We start from the raw sequence: 19,322 nt of genomic DNA on the forward strand, positions 1-19,322 counted from the left end.
ATAAAAAGGTGGACTTTAACAAAGAGAGTGTACAAATGGAACCAAATGATGGGTCTATTTGGTTCCATTTGTTCACCTCAGAGTTACAGACCCTTTAAGGGTCCATGGTTAACACACAGGATTTTACAGTCACTGTGTAGGGTTGTGAACTTGCGATCCTGGCATGTGCGGTTCCTCTTGCCCAATATGCTGTTTTTTAGTAAGTAAGTAAGCAAGTCGGAGAGGCCTATTGTCGATATCAGCCGAGAACACGGGAGTCTATCCCTATTTCAATGCGCTAGACCCCTGGGAGATGGATTGCTGAGGTAGAACGTAAGACCTACCATCAGCTCCAAGACTTGCCACACCCAAGCCGTGCTACTCATACGCCGAGTTGGCGGTGCCCGGGATCGAACCCTGAACCATGACCAAAAGGCGAGTGCTCTACCAACTGAGCTACCTTCAGGACATCCTTCAGGATACCCTGAATATCCTTCAAGAAAACAGCAAGCATCATCCTGGGTTCCCACAACACCACTGCCTTCTGCGAACGCCATTAAGTGCGTGTCCATCACTATGTTTGGTCTTACCTGGAGCATTCCGTAGCCATCGTCCTCGATGGTCCCTTCACACGTAATGTGCAGCTTTGTGAGCCGAGACTGTGAGCTGAAATGAAAAGAACCATTTCAAACAAGAAGAAGAATAGATGCATAATACATTATTGACTGCACGCTGTCAAAATACTGCACCTTTTCCAGTTAGGAGGTCTATCCAAACATTTTCTTGTGAATGTTACAAGACCAGTAGGCTCTGAAAAGCAAACGGGTAAACAAAAACACACCATTATAGCGTTATAGCCTGAATTCTGAAACAATACAGAAATATACAGTATAATGCCATTTTCAAAAGAGCGCACAAGCTTTTGAGTTTAATTCTGCAGCATCAGGAGAACCTACTTTGCTCAGTGATACTTTTGAAATAGCACATCAGGGTTTTGAGTTTCTCAATCTTCTGAGAAGAAGCCGTCTTTGCAGAGGCCTCGAACAACCTAAAAGGTAGAAGGAGAAAGGTCAATTAATTTCTGTTGTTCTTCACATTAACCCATTAAGACATGAGGCCAATTCTACAAATGCATTCTAAATCAGTAGGTCTCATCACACGTTCAAGAATTTTCAAAGAAATTTCCAAAATAGCACATGTACAAGTACTTGCATATCTGCTATTTTTTTTATAGCCAACGCTAATATTTCAAATAACACAGATGCTTCCCCGGTTTTGATGCGTTAATTTAAAAATGATAAACACTGTCGGCAAGTGCAAACATCACCTCTTTTACTGCAATTTACAATTCAGGCATTTAGGTAACTTACAAGTGTGAAATCAGAGTAAAATGTCATGGACAAACAACAGGGTAATAAGCACTATTAGTAGGATACCAGGTAAACATCAAATCAAACATCTTTTTAAACAGCATGCGATCTAAACCGCATTCAGCAAATTGTTTTGCAGAACAAATTGCTACTTCACCACTTAGAGTAAGTCCAATATACTTTGTCGTACAATAAATAGCTAAAATAGCCAATCTACAAGTTCACAACACATTGTATCGTGACACGTAGTGAGCTTGTATATCGGTTATTTCCACCATTCTTTGGGGGGTGAAATATATACATTGATATAGGGGTTAATGTGGTTAACAGCAAAAAACAGGGGGGGGGGGGGGGGCCAGGCCAGATCCAACGTAACCAGCGCTGCAGAGGCACACGGCCTCAACTTTGGCCATGTGAGTTCAGTCATGCTTTAACTTTTGATGTGAATTAGTTTATGTCTCACTCAGCTTCCCTTTCACTCGCTGCCCGATTATGTAGGAGCTCCTCCACTGTTATAACAATGGAGTTGCCCCGGGCCAAGCCATCACCGAGTCACACTCATGTCCCACTTCACAGCACTCACACAAAAAGAGACAGGGCTCCCTCCTTAGGGACACATTAACAAGCCCTATGTCCCTTTGAAGGAGCATGGTCCCTGGGAGGTAAAATGTCATCCCAAAAGGGAGGGAAAAAAACCCAACAAAGGCTGCTACCAGTGAGGTGCAGTGGAGTAGATGCTCTAACCAGCATTAAGGCCACTGCCGTCCTCTCCGGCCAGCTCTGAAAGAACTCCTCCACTGCCCGCCTCAAAATGCCACAACAATCAAGAGAGAAATTTCATGTGAGCGAAATGAAATGACGACAAAGGCTTGATGCACTGAGAGCCCTTCAGGGCCAGGGAAAGTCATTCATCTAAGTCGACTCTCGCTCCCATTTCTCTTTTCTGTCACTGTGGCCGGTAGAAACAATCTTGCGTCATGTAGTCCCCGGGGCGAACCTGTCTTTGACGGGAGCTGGCGGCCGCTGGTGCAAGAGCAAGGCTTTTAGTAATGGAGCACAATATGGTCTTTGGGGAATAGAGAATTATTACATAATTACATAATGCCAACTTATCCATCACAGAGCTGCGGAGACTTGAAGTAACAACTGTGCTATTTAGAGCACAACAGAGTACTTTATCATTAGACAAAAATAAGACGAGAAAGACAGAAAGAAAAAAAGAAAGAAAGAAAGAAAGAAAGATCATATATTTATATTCACAGTAAAAATGAATCATGGAAAAACTGAAACGACTAGTGAAAACTTTTCTAACAAAGAAATAGCCCCCCAAACCAGGACACAACTAAATCACAGCTATAAATATTTGAATTGAGTTCAAAGATTACTAAAAAGCTGCCATTTCTTTTCCTGTAAGTACAAAGTGAGTGCTGCCATAACCGTATCCCTGCGAAGGTCCACTTTGAGCAGGATAAAAGAGACCGTCGAACACAGCATGGTTCCATCTCTAATAAGCCCATTTAAGTGCAATAATCCAAGCATTAATTTTAATAACTTGACAAACCAAAATGGGTGAGATTGTATGGACTGGAAATGTAAAACCTTACGACGTCTGGGACTCTTTATTTTAATGCAACTGAAGCAATGCTTCTCTTTTCAATCAAGGCAAATGTTCATGTAGACTAAAAGGATGTTGGGTTTCAGACTTCGGCAAACAGCCAATGGGCTTCTCAGTTATCGGAGCAGCCATCTGAGTCAATGTTAATCTAATTCCCTCCTCCATTTAGGTAATTACACTGCGATACCAACAGAGATGGGGGACGCAACTGGGCAGTGATCTGTCAAAACAAGACCACTGATCCTGCTGCCTTTACGGATTTATTACCAAGAGTGCTGGTCCTCCAGTACTCCAACCCAATGACCTGCATGAAAGGCGTTACGACAAAAACGGAGCGAACAGAGTGTAATTTGATCCTCTCCGAGGCCCGTCATTGGGCAGAAAAACATTTAAATGCTACTGTATGATTCCACCATTCCAATGCATGATCAGGAAATGTGCATTGTGCTCCAATATGGAAATAACCCACATTTCTTTAAAAAAATAGCCAATCTACAAACTCAACATGTCGTAACGCATTAAGAGCTTGCAGAACAGGCTATTTTTGAAAGAATTTACAGTTTTTGATCATTTTGGAATGATCAAAAACCTCCAAAATAGGGATGCCAGGCTGAAAGTGGTTTTGAACAGGCACATCAGAGTTAAACCATCCCTACACACATCAAGTACGAAGTACCCTGAGGTAAGTCTGTCGTTAAGACGAGTGCTTCTGGAACCACGTGCTAGCCTTGGGTTTAGTTCCACCAGCAGAACCTTCTCTCGTGTGTCCCCCTTAGTCCTTACCTCGACTAAACTCTCCTCTACTAAATCAGGAAGTGACAAATTGTAAAATCTTGGTCGAGGAGTAATTCATCAATTAAACGATGCACTCGTCGTGACAATATATTAGTCCCATGGGGCTTTTGACTGGTGCTTCTAGTTTATTCCAGGCTTAGGGAAATGTCTGCGCTGCATTCAATAACGTGATTAGACAATAAAATTGCACACAGTGGCTCTAAACAAAGGCAATTGTAACTTGTAACTGCGCTGCTTTATGTCTGTCTGTTGTGGAAGGTACTATATCTCACATTACCGTGTTATTAATCTATATCGGTACAACAAAGAGATAATTTATCTTCTCCGCTCCCTCCATTGGCTCCCAGTTACTGCTCGCACAGAGTGCAAAACACTGATGTTGGCCTACACAGCAACCAAAAGGTATGGCACCCCCGTATCTTCAAAGCCTGAGCCAACCCTACAACCCCTCTACTCCCGCTCACTCAGATCAGCTAACACAGGGAAGCTGTCAGACCCTTCTCCCTAACACATCCGGGACAACGCTCCACACGTCCCAGACTCTTCTCCCTTCTGGCTCCCAAACTGTGGAACAAACTCCCCAGTGCAGTTTGAACTGCAGACTCACTCACAATCTTCCGCCGTAATCTGAAGACTCACCTCTTCAGACTCCACCTTAGCCCATAGCACTTGCCGTAGCACTTGCCGTAGCACTTGCCGTAGCACTTGACGACCTTGCAGGCTTATGCAAAGGCTAAAATGGTACCATATTATCATGAACATTAGTGAGGACCAATTATTATGAAGATTTTACTGTGTGTCACGTAATGACACGAGGACAAAGTGCGTTCCTTCATTGCACGCGTACCTGGCGAAGTTGATGTCTGGGTAGTTGGCGTACTCGGACCTCCTGGAGTTGCGTCTGGGGAAGGTGCAGAAGAAGGCGTTGGCCAGCAGACACCCCACCTGCTCCTGAGACATGGTGACGGAGTGGTTCATCCCTTCTTTAAGGAGAGGTATGGGCTGGAGGGGTTCAGGGAGGCACAATTGTAGAAGGTCAAAATGATTTGTTTTCCCCTCCCCGAATTATGTTACACAAACAGGCTGCTAATTCAGGACCACTCGGGTGCTCAATTAGCCTTCTCGAATCAGTCATCACAATTACAATCAAGGCCTGTCTATGCACACAAGTGATCCATATGTCTAGAAAAAAGCTGCAGGGTTATAAATATGCACGGCACTGAATAAAAAAATATCCCATAACGACAAAAGGATCTGCGCCACAAAGGGTATTGAGTAGATATGGCAATCTCACATTTACTAGAGTTCACATTTACATGGCCGTCACATTTCAAAAGCAGAAAGTGTTTTACGAATTACTGTTTGAGGAGTGAGTACACGCCACAATAAGGACTATAGATTGAGCTGGCACAGAAATGTAATTCTCCTCTGCTGACCAATAATGAATAAATCATTTAGCAAGCAAGTTAGTTCCCAATTTTGTGGAAGGCAGTAGTGCAGCACTGCAGAGAACACATTCTGCCTTGCTCCGCTATTAATCTCCATATCTCCACTTCAATGACAGGCCATACATTTCAATAGGCTCTGAGGACTAGAAGTGGCATTTAAATCGATCCAAGACAAGCTGCTCATTATATTTGCCAAGCTCGCTCAGACCTGGGGGCGGAAATCAACTCATAAAACGAAACACGGCAACTTTCCAACCCAGTCTGGAGTAGACTGTTGCTCAGTGTAGCGGACAAGAGAATTTAGCCACTTAAACTCTTTATATTTCACTGACCCCTGGGTCCCTCAGGGGTTTTCCCTCTACACCAAATCTCTTGGCCGAAAATCTACAAACTCACAACACGTCACTCTTTGACGACGCATTGTGAGCTTGTGTAGATCAAGTGGTTAAATTGCCACCTCGCTTATTCTTTTTAAAACCAATATCATTCTGGGATTTCTTTTTCCAGTGTGGCTCTGCTGGAGGCTAGCTGTTTAGAAGAGGGTCAGTATGTGTGTGTGTGTGTGTGTGTGTGTGTGTGTGTGTGTGTGTGTGTGTGTGTGTGTGTGTGTGTGTGTGTGTGTGTGTGTGTGTGTGTGTGTGTCTGTGTGTGTGTCTGTGTGTGTGTGTGTCCCCGTGCAGAGCTAATCTTGTCCCTATTTTGGCATGTCATTATAGGCAAAAATAGCACATCTACAAGCTCTCAACTAGCTTCACGACATATCACATGTTGTGAGCTTGTGGCTTTTTTTCACCATGCAACATCGTACAACAAAGCAGGGGTTAAGTGGGTAAATCCTGTTTTGAGTGCAAGGTAGATTTTCTCCCTGACAGGTGATTAGCTGCATGGCTGATAGATCTGAAGATCTGAGAAGATCTGTTCCCATGCTGCAGATGTGTTCCTTCATCATGTGCAGGCCAAATTGCCACCAGATGACCAGCACGACCATAAAACACCTCCTAAGTGACAGCCAATAGCTAAGACTCCTTGACCTCAGAATTTTTCTGCTGCCATTTGTCACGTCCTGACCTCTGGGGTCAAGCTGCTGTTGTAATCTGTTTACGTAGCAGACCATGATTCTGTGTCCACCAGGCTGGTGACAACTGTTACCTTGGTACAAAGCTCAGAGGCTCTCAGTGCTAATTGCACCACGTCTGGCAGCATCGAACCCAGCAGATGTTCTGTAGCATCAGGCTCCAGGACCTGAGGGAGAGAGGGAGGGGAGAGAGAGAGAGAGAGAGAGAGAGAGAGAGAGAGAGAGAGAGAGAGAGAGAGAGAGAGAGAGAGAGAGAGAGAGAGAGAGAGAGAGAGAGAGAGAGAGAGAGAGAGAGAGAGAGAGAGAGAGAGAGAGAGAGAGAGAGAGAGAGAGAGAGAGTTACTGTTTCTTTTCTGCTGAAAAGCTCAGCTGTGACATTATTAGCTGCCTAAGCTGATTAGTTAAGACAGTGGATGTCAAATTGATATGTATTTGGCGCCGGCCCCCTTTGAAACGAAGTTGTGCCAGAGAGCCCCATTAAGAGAACATTTGTCATGATTTGTCAACATTTGTCAAAAATAGATCACTAGTTGGGAGGACCAGTTGTATGGAGATACGGTTGAAAATGGGTGAAATGCTCCTGTAAGTATTTAACTGGAATCCCCTCAGGACCCCTCCGGGACCTCAATTTGAGAACCACTGACTTAGATAACAGAGAGCCCAACTAGACAGCTTTCATTCATGTCAAGACGTCTAACAACATGCTACAAAATTTGACCATAGGTGCATTTTTTGCATACAGATGAGTAATCACACCACAGATTGATATGGATACGATGCAAGCCGTATTCAAGACACAACTAAAAATGTAACAATAAGCCCCACTGCTTTAATGATGACAGCTTACATTTAAAGACGCAATCCATAACTTCGATGTCGTACCCAGGATTCAAACTCATTTGGTCAGGGGAGAAATTGTGCTATGAGCTTCAGGCAGTACTACAACAAGCAACACTGGGGTCTAAATGTCTCAATGGGAGAGTAGGGAGACCACCTCCAACCACTGCAGATGTACTAGTTATATTGAATCAACATATTCTACTATTATAGATCAGTAATAAATGTTTAGTCATTCAAATAAGTTCCGGATTGAAGCCTTAACCCACATGCATAAGGTTCAAGGTGTGTAGGAGTGAAACGGCTGCTGCTAGAAAACAGCTACAGTATGATACAGTTAAGATGGTTTCCATGGGTAACGTTCCAAACGCTATGCAGGACACGATTAAGTACTGATAAAAACACATGGCCTCAGCTGAGCAGTTCATTCGTAACAATATCGTCGGCGCACACAAATGACACCATGACTTCACGATGCTGCCAAAAGACTTGTATTTCATAACAAGACGATATATACTACCCTTATTTACGGCCATATTGGCTCTCCAAATGTCAGAATGATCAATCACGGAACAATTTCATCAAGGTTGCGGTTGCGGGGGCCATGCCAGCTGATTAAACAGGCTTCCCGGAAGAGATGCAAATGTAAATGACCAGGCACGTTTGAGGGATAGATAGGACAACGTGTTTCCCCCCCCCGGACGAGCAGCCTTGGCTAGCGATTTAGCCCAGGACGTATTATGGCAAAGGAGGCCTGACTAAACTGACTCATAAGTAATGACCTGCTTGACATCATAAACTGTTCCTCCGGGTGCACTGAATGACGCTGGGTGACAGGGCGTTGAGGGAGGGGGGAGGGGGATGGTCGGTTTGGCTGAGGTAGCGCTGCTTCTAAATCAGCGGCAGACAGTGCATCAAATGAAGTCAACTAGCACTTCGTATGACTTGAAACGGCTCTATACATCACATCAAAGTGACAAAGTAATCAAGCAGGGTGGGGGCGGGGCGGGGCAGTAGCAAGGAACCGGCACAGCTAACATCCAGACTTGCCACAGCGACTCTCCCTGCTAGTTGCCCTCCAACGCCAAGTGGTTAACCACTTAATCCCCTATATGCGTACGACAAATAGCACAAATGGCTGATCTACAACATGTTGCAATGTGACACGTTGTGAGCTTGTAGATCTGCACATTTCGAAAATTAAAGATAGGCAAATATTTTTGCCAATAATGGCCAGAATATGGATGAAAATCTGAAAGTGTTTAAAGCAATACGGGCAATCGCCTCTAAGGATGAGTGGCCATTTCAAAAACCAAAACAGTTGCACGCTCACATCCATCAATATATCTGGGCCACTCGGACCCGGAGGGGAAGGGAGCCAAACAGAATCTGACGCTGTCTGTCAGGGCCTTCTCTACTATTCATAAGGTGCATCTGCAGAGATGAATATTCAGAGAGGCTGCTTGCCCTGTCATTCGATGCCATTCATTCCCTCCTCTTCCCTGACATTCAGACTCATCCCACTCTGACGTCTGTTTTTGCTGACATACTGTAGTTGTTTATTTACTGTATAGTTTAGTTGACTAGGAGATTGTAACTAGGCTTCAAATTCATATGCAAGGTTGAACAAAATCAATTTTCCTTGTTGTATACTGCATTGACCTAAACCACAAATGACTTTCTCAAATACAGTAAGTGTTGGTTGTGATTAACTGCAATAGGGTCAACATTACTACAACTCATACTACAGCCCTTATGAACGTCCGGGCAGTTCATATGCACGTATAAGGTTGCTTTTGGTGCCAAATTCACAGGAAAGGCTTGCTTGAGTTTTCTTCCCACCTGAACCACATGCATCGATTGATTGATTGAATACTTTATCAACAGTTTGCACAAGGTACAGAGGTACAGTTATACAGTATTGCTAAAAAGGATAACACAAAAAGCCCTGAGGGCTTGTTTCCATTGTGGTCCTGTGTATTCAATTCATCAGACATATAAAGACATACATTACCATACAAGAGATCATCAATACTAGGAGCAGTAAAAGTATATGTACAGAAAAACATTGGGGGTCATTTATTTTGGCAAGCTGCTAGAAGACTTGTCTAGGTCCAGTTGCAAATTGAAGACAGGTGTTCTTTTATGGCGTTTTGAAGGAGGGTGGGGAGTCACACTTTTTGATGGCTATTGGTAGGGCATTCCACATTTTGATGGCTTAACAGTAGAATGCATTCATCCCCATGTTTGTGCCGAATCTGGGGGGAATGATATCTCCGGAGCTCCCTCTGGTGTTGTGCCCGTGGGAATCACAGACTTTTTTTTAAAGTAGTCAAACAGGTACATGGGCACCTGGTCCCTTTTCAAGTTGCTGTACTCTGTCCTCTACGCCAGTGGTTTTCAACCTTTTTCATGCCAAGGACCCCTAAATTGTTATACATTTGGCCGCGGACCACCATTTGAAATGGTTTGTGCCAGGGACCCCCAGAAGCAAAGATATAAGTTAATTTTCGCTTTAAAAAATGTAAATATTCAAAGATATGCACACTTTTTCAAGGTTTTTCAAAAATAGCAGATCAACAAGCTCATAGCGCGGCACTTGGTGCCGCGCTATGAGCTTGTATATCTGCTATTTTTGAATAGCCAAAGCTAAGTGGTTAAAAATGATTGTGACGGTATGTTAACTAATTTAGCTGGGGACCCCCTGGTACTCCCTCAAGGACCACAGGTGGTCCCCAGACCACTGGTTGAAAACCACTGCTCTACGCTGAGCCATCCCACCCTAGCATAATGAGCAGGGGTTAGTTGAGTCCTAGGTGATCAGTTTGTTTTGAGAGGTCTGAAGATTTGTTTTTAATGCCTTTGAGGTGCTAGAGAAATTTGGAGGGTATATTGTCGTGGCCGGTGGCCTTGTTTGGTCGTACGGCGCTCAGTTTTTGAAACACATCATCAGTTGTCACCATGGTGAGTGTAAAATTATGCTGAGTCATGCATTCACAAAGAACACACAAAGCGCACACAAAACACACAAAGGACACAGCAAACATTGGGGCTTTTTCCTTAGCAACAATTTCTGGGCCACCACCTGCACCTAGTGTTGTCATTTAAATACCTGTGCAGGAATTGTACCTTGTGTTTTCAATATATCACCTTTTTGCCTTCACAGCATAAGAAAACCGTCATCACTACTAATGCAAATTAGGGAGATAAACCACTGCTCTAGACAAGCTCTGAATACATCTGGACAAGCCACTAAAGCACTAAACGTTCTTCATGAATGGGAAATGTCTGTACCTGTGCAGAACCAATATAAAACCCAAATAAACCATGTGGTGCGGGCTACGATGACATTTATGTTACCAGGGTTTATTTTTTATTTTTTATATATGTGTCAAGGATTAGATTAGTTTAGCTGTTTATTTAATTATCTGTCAATGACTTTGCTTTGAAATCATAAAATATATGAGTTAATATTTGATATAAGGAAATGTAGTGCACAATTATTTTAGGCCAACTCATAATTTCTTACATTAGAATACAATACTTGTATTTGTTTCATTTTGAGTCACTAAATCCCCCATTCCGATGTGATTTATGGCATACATACTGCTTTGCAATTTATTTGAAAGCATAAATATGAAATAATACAGTCTCTGAACTGTAATGTCAGGCATTTTCATTTCTTGACAAGCTACTAAACGTGACCTTTTGGCAGAAGATTAAATTACTTCTCTTGACTCCCACCTCCCGTTTGAGGGGCAGCAACCTCTGTCATCCTCATACACAAAATCCATTACTGTTCTCTGGCAAAATGACAGCAAAACATTTGACATACTGGGAAAAGAAACAGATTTTACATGTATCTTTTCCCCGGATGAGAAATCAACCGGGGAGAAAAAAACAATGCCATTCCAGATGCAGTGAAACCTTGCCACATGTCTGTTCCCCTGAATGGGAATAACGCCTAATTTATGCTCCTTCGTACGACAGAGTTGCGCGCAGAAAATTGCTCAGCTACAAGCTCACAACGTACCACGGACGCGACGCATTGTGAGCTTGTAGATCGGTTATTTTTGGCATGTGACACCGTCGTACGATGAAGTATAAATGGGGTTTAAAGCCTGACGTTTTTCATACAAGCTCAGGGAAGATTTTCCAATTGAAACACCCATGGCACAACATCACCATTCACCAGTTGATTCCGGTTCTCCTGGGGAGTGTCATATGTGTTTGTGCACATAAGATGACACAGCACACATCAAGACAAGGTATGATGGATGTTCCCCAGACAGGGCAGGTGCAGAGGCTGGCGACAGTGCCACGGCCAATCAACTAACAGCGCTCTAGACGGCATGACGCCACCCGGGTCAATTTTTCCCTCGGCTCTGAAAATAAAATGACTTCACCATTCACCAATAGCAGGTCATTCATTATAAATGTTCTCGGCAAAGCAGAGCTTTAATAGTAGAACGTTCAAAATGAAAATTATCCAAATGTTCCAAAAGCCTCTTTTCACCTATTAACCCATTAAGGCCTGAGGTTCCGATTCTACAAATGTCTTCTAAATCCAGTTTTCTGAAAAACGTATGTTGTTATCAGTGGTTCTCAAGTTTTTCATGTCAAGCATCTCCAAATTTATATATTTTTCAAAAATAGCAGATCCACAAGCTAGGAGCTTGCATATCTGCTATTTTTGAATAGCCAAAGTGTAATTAGCTCAAATCTAAAAATGCTTTCCCTTAATGGGTTAAATTCAATAAGATTCTACCATGATACTCAAATTATTCGACTTTAGAGTCCCATCCACTTGGGTTGGTGTTGTCAGTAAGGAATTGGACTGGACATAATGAGAGTCACCATGTCCAGAGCTAAAATCGCTAGAGCGCTTACTCAACTGGCTTATGTAAGTCATGTCTGCGGAACATGTCTGGATCATTTCATCACTAAGGAAAATAAACAGCTTTTATTATCTGTGCTGTTTTTTTGTTTGTTTTTTTAACTCATTTTAAAGAGTATATACACTGCCCAAGTGTTCTGTGTTGGTATCTCAGATCATTTGAATGGGTTTTCCATGAATAGTCAACACTGTGTATTGGGTGCCTTTACAACGCTTCACTAGTTAGTTAGTGTTAGAGAATAACTACTTGGGTCTGAGTCTAGTGTAACACACAGTAGGGATGCAAAGATGACTGGCAACAGATACACAAGCACCAGCAACAGTGACCCTCGATGAATGCTGAATTATGCAGGGTTACACACAGTGCTTTATACTAGGCTAGAACTGTCGCTTGCCTTGGCTAAGACATTCATGCAAAGTTAATATTTCAATGTATTCCTCAGTTTCGTGTGGAACAAACTGTCAACTGAGTTTCCTAGTGGATACAGATATCCAGAGATTAACCACACTATCTATCTACAGGCCAAAAGGTACAGCTACAGAAGCAGAGTGGAGAATTGAGAAATGGAGACGCCCGTTTTTCCAAGACACGTTGTTTGTTTTCATTGAATGTGGGTATAACACACTACACAACCAATACTCCTACATCCTAAGTCAAGAGTCAACATTTATATGATGATGATAACAATGCACCCAACACTATCCCCACAATCTTGGCAGAATTGTGTGTTGGAAGAAACACAAATTTCCAATAAATAGAAAGTAAATAAACATAGATTTGGCATCCCTATTTTGGGCATATGATTATGGGCAATTATTTCTTTATTTTCTTGTGAAGATATTAAGATTTTTTATTGTTTTGTTCAAGATTTCGCCAATTTCCAAAATAGAGAAAATAGCAGCAGCTAACATATTGCAATCCATTGTGAGCTTGTGGATCGGTTATGTTCGCTATCCGTCGTATGTCAAAGTATTTAGTGCTTAAAGTGTTTAAACACGTTTGACTTGGAACTTATGTATCACATTCCAAATAACTCTTTATAACCTCTCTTGGCAGCAGCAGTGGCAAAGCTGCAGACTGGAACCTATCAGGCCTGCTTCCGAATATAAATGTATGATATTGATTGATTCGCATTTCCTTTAACACATATGCCAATCTGAATCTAATCCAGGGTCCAATCAGGCATCCATATCGCTATGGCTGCCACAAGTTGCAGCAGACAACAGTATCACTGGCTAATGAGCCATCTGTACGCTGTCTTTGAACCAAGCGCTGTGAGAGGCACTAACATTGGTTTATGATACCTTCTGCTGGGCAATCTAAGTGCCATGATTGGATACCTAATGTTTCATTAGTCTGGACGACATCCTTAAACCTCATCATGTGTGTTCATGTATGTGTGTGTGCGTCTGACTGTGCATGCATGTTTGCCGTAATTAAATCATTCTTCCCCAGATGGAAATTCAACCAGTGATTGCTGCTCCATTTCTAGGTTAATTAAATAAAATAAATAAAAAAATATGCCGTATATGCATGTATATCTGGGACTCACCTTATTGCAGTACAAATGCAATGCTGTGAAGTCCCACCTCTGGGCATTTCCAGCATTGTATTTCAATATTGAGTTCTGTAAGAAACAATAATTTAGTTTATAAATATATTGCCATTTGCTAATTGCTATCAAATGTATAAGGCACATGAGTCATTCTTTTTCAGTTGTATTATAATATTTCTCTATAGTAAGAAAAACAGTAATAGTTTGGGAATATCTGAATTCTCAAATAAAAAAGGGGGGGTCATCTTTCCTCATATAGTTTCTGGGATTATGGTGCCACCTTATGGCTGCATCTTGCTACAACAGGCAATAGTCACAGTTGGCATCATAGTGCAATTAATTAAAATAAAGGTAAGTTAACACTGAAGTAATTACATTTTAACGTATGATTATGACATTGGTGAAACTTACCTTCACATCTTGTGAGCTTGCAAATTCCTCTGTCAAGGTTTCCTGGATCAGTTCCCATCTGCTCTGACTTTGCAGGTCACTTGTTTCCTGTAAAAGCACCATAATCAATGTCTGCATTTACATTAAAATAAAAAGGTAATCCTTTACCTTAACCAGACAATCATAATACATTCCATAATCTGGCTGTTACTTATTCATGACAAATCTCTTCGAGTTCACAATGAGTCTATAACCAGGCTATGTATAACAAATCTCTTTCTTCTATAAGTATGTAGAGCTGTTTTGATGTATTCATTAGATGAAGGCCTACTGAATGATGTCGTAGCATGTATGCCACAATTATAACTTATGCATTTTAGCACACTGAAGGACACACCTACATATTTGGCTGCACTCAGTCTTATGCCTGATTTATATACTGTACTCGGTTGCGTGCCACGTGCACTTCGACTTGTTGTGCACTTGTAGATCTACAATTTTTTGTGTGCGACACCGGCGGGCAATTAAGTATAAATCACCCTCTTCAGCTTGGTGGAAAGGTTTTGAATACATAACACAACATACATCATGAATACGTCACAAGCAGCCAGTTATGAATATGTCGTCACAGTTTAAAAATACCTGTTACAGATAGATAATGGCCTGATTATAGGACTATTATGAATTCTTTATTAATGTGAATAGATGTGTTGTAGATAGGTAAGGCTTGATTATGAATGTGTTATGAATGAGTGTCAAGTTCATGTAAAGCAGCACTCCGTTTCTTTCTACTCTGTGACACAACGTGACATTTTGCAATAATCAATAAAGGAGGACAAAGACTCATTTTAGGCCTATCCAGGTACAGGGGAAACTATGGCCAGGCCATAGAATTATTTTAGGATTGTTAGGTGAGCTACTATCCTTTCAATGTTAGTGTCATTAGAACATAACGTACCTCATTTAACACTGCAAACAAGTTCTCGAGTGAACAGGGCATCTTCACATGAACGTCATCCCAGGTATCCTGGAACATGCTGGGACATGGAACTGGAACTTTGCCATTTTTAAGAAGGTCTGTCTGTCAAGTGTGAATATGCCATACAAAAATAAAACAAAGAGCACAAGTAGCATTATTATTATTATTATTATGTATTAAGTATGAGAATAAAGCAGACATTTCTGAATGTGACATGCCATCAGATTGAGGGGGTACTAGGCAGCATTGAAGGAACTGAAGGATGTATGTGTGTTTACAAGCTGCTCTTCAACTCTCAAAGTAAGTTATCTCTTCTTTATTGTGCATAATATCTGATAATATTGCAAATTTTGCAATTTTATTCATTAAAACTAGGTATCTCTAGATTCACAAATCTTCCACATCTTTTTTGATAATGTGGTCCAAATGGTACAATTCCTAAAAGTGAAGGTATCATCCTTGCCTGCAACAGTACTATAAAATGAAAGGAAATGTTTGTACTGCTTGTTCATATTATAGGACAAAGTCTTGACAAATACCTCTCTCTATACCTGTAATATCAAATACTATCTATTGGTGAATTTAAAGAGATCGTGAGAGCTATTGAAAAAGAGTTACTGACTGAATCCCATTCATACTGGTTTTATAAAGGGACAATGCCGTCTGGCCCTGACTGCTACAAACAGATTAGGAATGTATCTTTGGGGGCAATTATTGTGTAAATACTTAACCCTTTAAGACCCTTTAAATATGTTTTTCTCAAAACCATTAACATACAGCAGCCTTTTAGAATGTACGTTATTTGGGGGGGGGGGTCATTTAATTTTTATTTGAGGACTTGGCGGGCCGGATTGAGATGGTCAAAGGGCCAAGTCCGGCCCCCGGGCCGTATGTTGCCCATGTGTGCCATAAGGAGTAAAAAAGTGTTCAAACCCTTATCATGACTGTGTGCTGGCCAGGAGAGTCCCTCAACCGAGGTAGGGGTTGGCCACACTCCGGCATTCTTCTAAGCTCACTGACGGGGGTTCCCAGCCATGTGGCGTTTGGCCGGTCATCAGAGTCAGGAGGACTTCCCACGCCTCCTCCACCACCTCCTCGTTCCTCTGGAGAGTCCTCTGGACCGCCGCGTCTGCCAGCAGTCGAGGAGGAGGAAGAGGCGCCTGGAAAGAAGTCTGTTATTTTGCGTTTGCCAGGGCCCTGCTTTGATTCCCCTGCACCGCACCTCTCCTCCGGCTTTTGCCGGGGCGGTGTGTTGTATGGCTGACTGTCCCCTGGAGTGTCCTCGGAGGAGGATGGCGATACCCAGTCGTCCTGCTCGTGGTCGTGTGGTGACGTTGGCGTTAGAGGCAGGGTATCTTCATCCAGGTTAAAGACATCAGGCTCTTCGGAGCAGGGCTGTGTCACGATTACAAAAAGTTGACGATTAATTGTCACACATAATAATTGCGATTAACGATTTCATTGTGTTTTTGGCGAACATTGGAACACAATTTTTATTTCCGTTTGGTTTTTAGGCTTCATAATCACCAATAGCACATGGCAGATATGACAAATAATTTAAATACAAATAAATTACTGACACATTTATATTCATTCTATACTTTTTTTTTTAATGCGCAAATAGCTGATCTACAAGCTTTTGTAAGCTTGTAGATCAGCTATTTCTGCTATTTTTGGAAAATGTTTGAAAATGTATGAAAACATTTTGACATGGAAACAAGTATGATGATTATGACGATTATGCAAAATAATTGCGATTAGGCGATTATGTAATTATTGTGTCAGGCCTACTTCAGACTCAGAGACGTGGCTCTCCGTGTCCGGACAACGTGCTGCTGAGGTGCTTTCAGAGCCGCCTGCGTCGGTCATCATCTCTGCTTCGTTTGAATCGCTGCACGCTTCAACGGTGCTTAGAAGTGTTGTGGGTTTCAGCAGCCAGCTTTGAATGGTACTCTTGAACTTCTGTTGACTGGGGCCCAGTCTGTGTTGTGAAACCTTAGTAGTTCGGACTCCACGCAGTCCTGCTTGTCCAGTCTTTGACCTCTTATCCATTTCAGCCAGTCCTTTGTTGTTTGCTCTCCTTTCTTGATCCACTGTCTGGTTATCTGTGCTTGGAGTACATAAACGCAGACGTGATTTTGCTGTGAATAAAAGGACATCCGGTAGGTATATATTTTCTTCTTTAATAAAATAAAATAAAAAAACACATAAGACGAAAAATAAATCTAGCATTTTAAGTAGGTTGGGCACATCGTCAGAGTTGACACTCCTGTATGTTACTGAGCTGGTTAGTTATGTTACCTGTGAGAGAAGTTGGTAGAGATCTCTGGGTACCCAATTCAAACTTTTGTCTCTTCGCAAGTGGCTCAAAGTCTGTGAATGCAGTCATTCTGCAAATGGGGAACAGTTCATGGGGTAAATTATACCATATAATTGGGAATCAAGTCAAGTGTACATGATTAGAACATACATAAACAAACATTCCACAATTAAGGTCTAATATTTCTACAATTGCAACAAAAGCTGTACATCCAGTCATTTTGGAGCATAAACAATAAGTTGAATGATAAGATTAAGTCTGATTATGATGTACAGTGCATGTTCACATCATGTATACTTTACATTATTTAAGACTATTTTTCCAAGTATGATTTTTTTTAACATTTTGGACAAAATAGCCAATTTTACATCGAGGTGCCCAGATGTCCCTATAAGTGCCCACCTATTCTGTATCCACTTAACCCAGGCAAGGAAAGGTAGAATTATGAGTTAAGGTATATACTACTAACTATTACATGAAATTACTGAATAATACTCCATACTCACAATACAACAGGATTCAACACCAACAGTGAGGTCTGGTTTCCAGAGCAGAACCTCAGAAGTGGTTTCTTCAACAGCTGGATGAGTCCCAGACTGTTGAAAGCCATACATACAAACCAGTTGTTGGACAGGTGGATAACGTTATCTAGATACTTTCACTATAGTGTAGAAGATAAGCTAAAGTGCTGACTAATGTTTCAATACGTTATAGTTACTGTTAGCAGTTATTGTTGTAAATTTAAATGTCCTTCACTGAACTGCTGTCAGTTTAACTTTACATTAAACAGCAATTAGCTGGCGATAAGCTAACAAGTGAAATGTTGTTAAATGAACATATTCGACAATACGTTGAGCCTAAAACAGCAGTATTTTAAGTTCTGTTTAGGAGGTTTCAGTCAGAACGATGATGAGATTCCTCAGAAACAAAACAAACCAACACAACAGACACCGTCACCGGGTGAATGAATTACGTCATTTCCGGGTGTGTGTCAAGGATGCTGTTTTTAAGGAAAGGCCACTCACGTCATTATCTCTATCTAGCAGCTCCAAGCTAGATCCAAGCTGATAGTGCCGATATATTATAGAGAAAATATATATTATACGGCAAGATATATTATAGAGAAAATATATATTATACGACAAGATATATTATAACTCTATGGATAGTGCACGGCAGATTCGTCGCACTGGCGTCATGGCGCATCCCCGGTGTCCAGCAAGTCTCTTCCTTAAATAAGGCTCCTTGGTGTGTTCATCAAGGGCGAAGTATCGCGATGTTTTCTCATCCCTCTCCCTAAAGGAAAAATGACAGATATAATTAAAAAATATTAATAATAGTAATAATTTGTGTCCTCTGGTAACAATAAACCTACTATCCTGATAGTCAGTCGTGTAGATATAATATTTTTAGGAACAAATGAACAATACATTTGGGAGGATAGACAAATACATTATATGCATAAAAAATCTATTAGAATCTGATTAAAATACCAGCTTGTCAATCAAATTTAGATGTATGTTGACACATTTTTGTGTATGGAAAATTATGTTGCCAGACTAGTCAAATTAAATATAATATACTCGATCTACCTGTTTGGCCACATCCTATGTGACTCACCTGAGTTGTGAAAAAAACAAAGAAAAAGAGAAGAAAAAAAAAAGGAAGAAAAGAGGCAGGTACAGCGTTGCCATGACGGCTTATTATAAGCGACTTTGGGCTTATTTTTTTGTAAAGTTGCTTGTAAGAATTGGTAGTTGCAGGTTGCGGTTTGGTCTGGTTTCTAACGTTTACTTGCTTACTTCCACAATTTTTTGTATTATGTTTTAAACCAGTGGTTCTCAAATATTTTCATAAACGTTTTGTGCCACAGGGAGCATTTGTGTTGTTGTTAGAATGTTTCAAAAACAATTCCAAATATTCCACGTTTCATTTCGAGAGTTTTTGAAAATAGCAGATCTACAAGCTCACAACGTGTCGCGTTGTGAGCTTGTAGGACGTTTAAAGTGCTCATGTGGCCTCAGTTCTTCAATTGGGCTTGTTTTCCTAGACCTGGTTGCT

At 41.4% G+C, this 19,322-nt stretch overlaps 1 protein-coding gene across 2 annotated transcripts in view; it reads right to left on the reverse strand.

Moving 5' to 3' along the window:
* The window catches only part of LOC308104069 (poly(ADP-ribose) glycohydrolase), a 39,767-nt gene extending 21,565 nt beyond the window's left edge, over positions 1-18,202 (reverse strand). The window contains exons 1-12 of one of the 2 annotated variants that reach the window (XM_080454344.1): positions 17,768-18,202; positions 17,243-17,331; positions 16,733-17,046; positions 15,875-16,336; positions 14,921-15,043; positions 13,984-14,070; positions 13,570-13,644; positions 6,357-6,449; positions 4,607-4,761; positions 936-1,027; positions 729-789; positions 570-645 (exon numbers count right to left, since the gene is read on the reverse strand). In XM_080454344.1, coding sequence (XP_080310470.1) covers positions 570-645; positions 729-789; positions 936-1,027; positions 4,607-4,761; positions 6,357-6,449; positions 13,570-13,644; positions 13,984-14,070; positions 14,921-15,043; positions 15,875-16,336; positions 16,733-17,046; positions 17,243-17,331; positions 17,768-17,871 — 1,731 coding nt within the window. In that variant the 5' untranslated portion in view covers positions 17,872-18,202. Of the gene's footprint in view, positions 1-569; positions 646-728; positions 790-935; positions 1,028-4,606; positions 4,762-6,356; positions 6,450-13,569; positions 13,645-13,983; positions 14,071-14,920; positions 15,044-15,874; positions 16,337-16,732; positions 17,052-17,242; positions 17,332-17,767 lie in introns of both variants that reach the window. The other variant, XM_080454345.1, reaches the window with a different exon arrangement.
* Positions 18,203-19,322: the final 1,120 nt, after the last annotated feature.

This window comes from Gymnoscopelus braueri, assembly GCF_963280865.1.
Source record: "Gymnoscopelus braueri genome assembly, chromosome: 17".
Lineage (NCBI taxonomy): Eukaryota > Metazoa > Chordata > Actinopteri > Myctophiformes > Myctophidae > Gymnoscopelus > Gymnoscopelus braueri.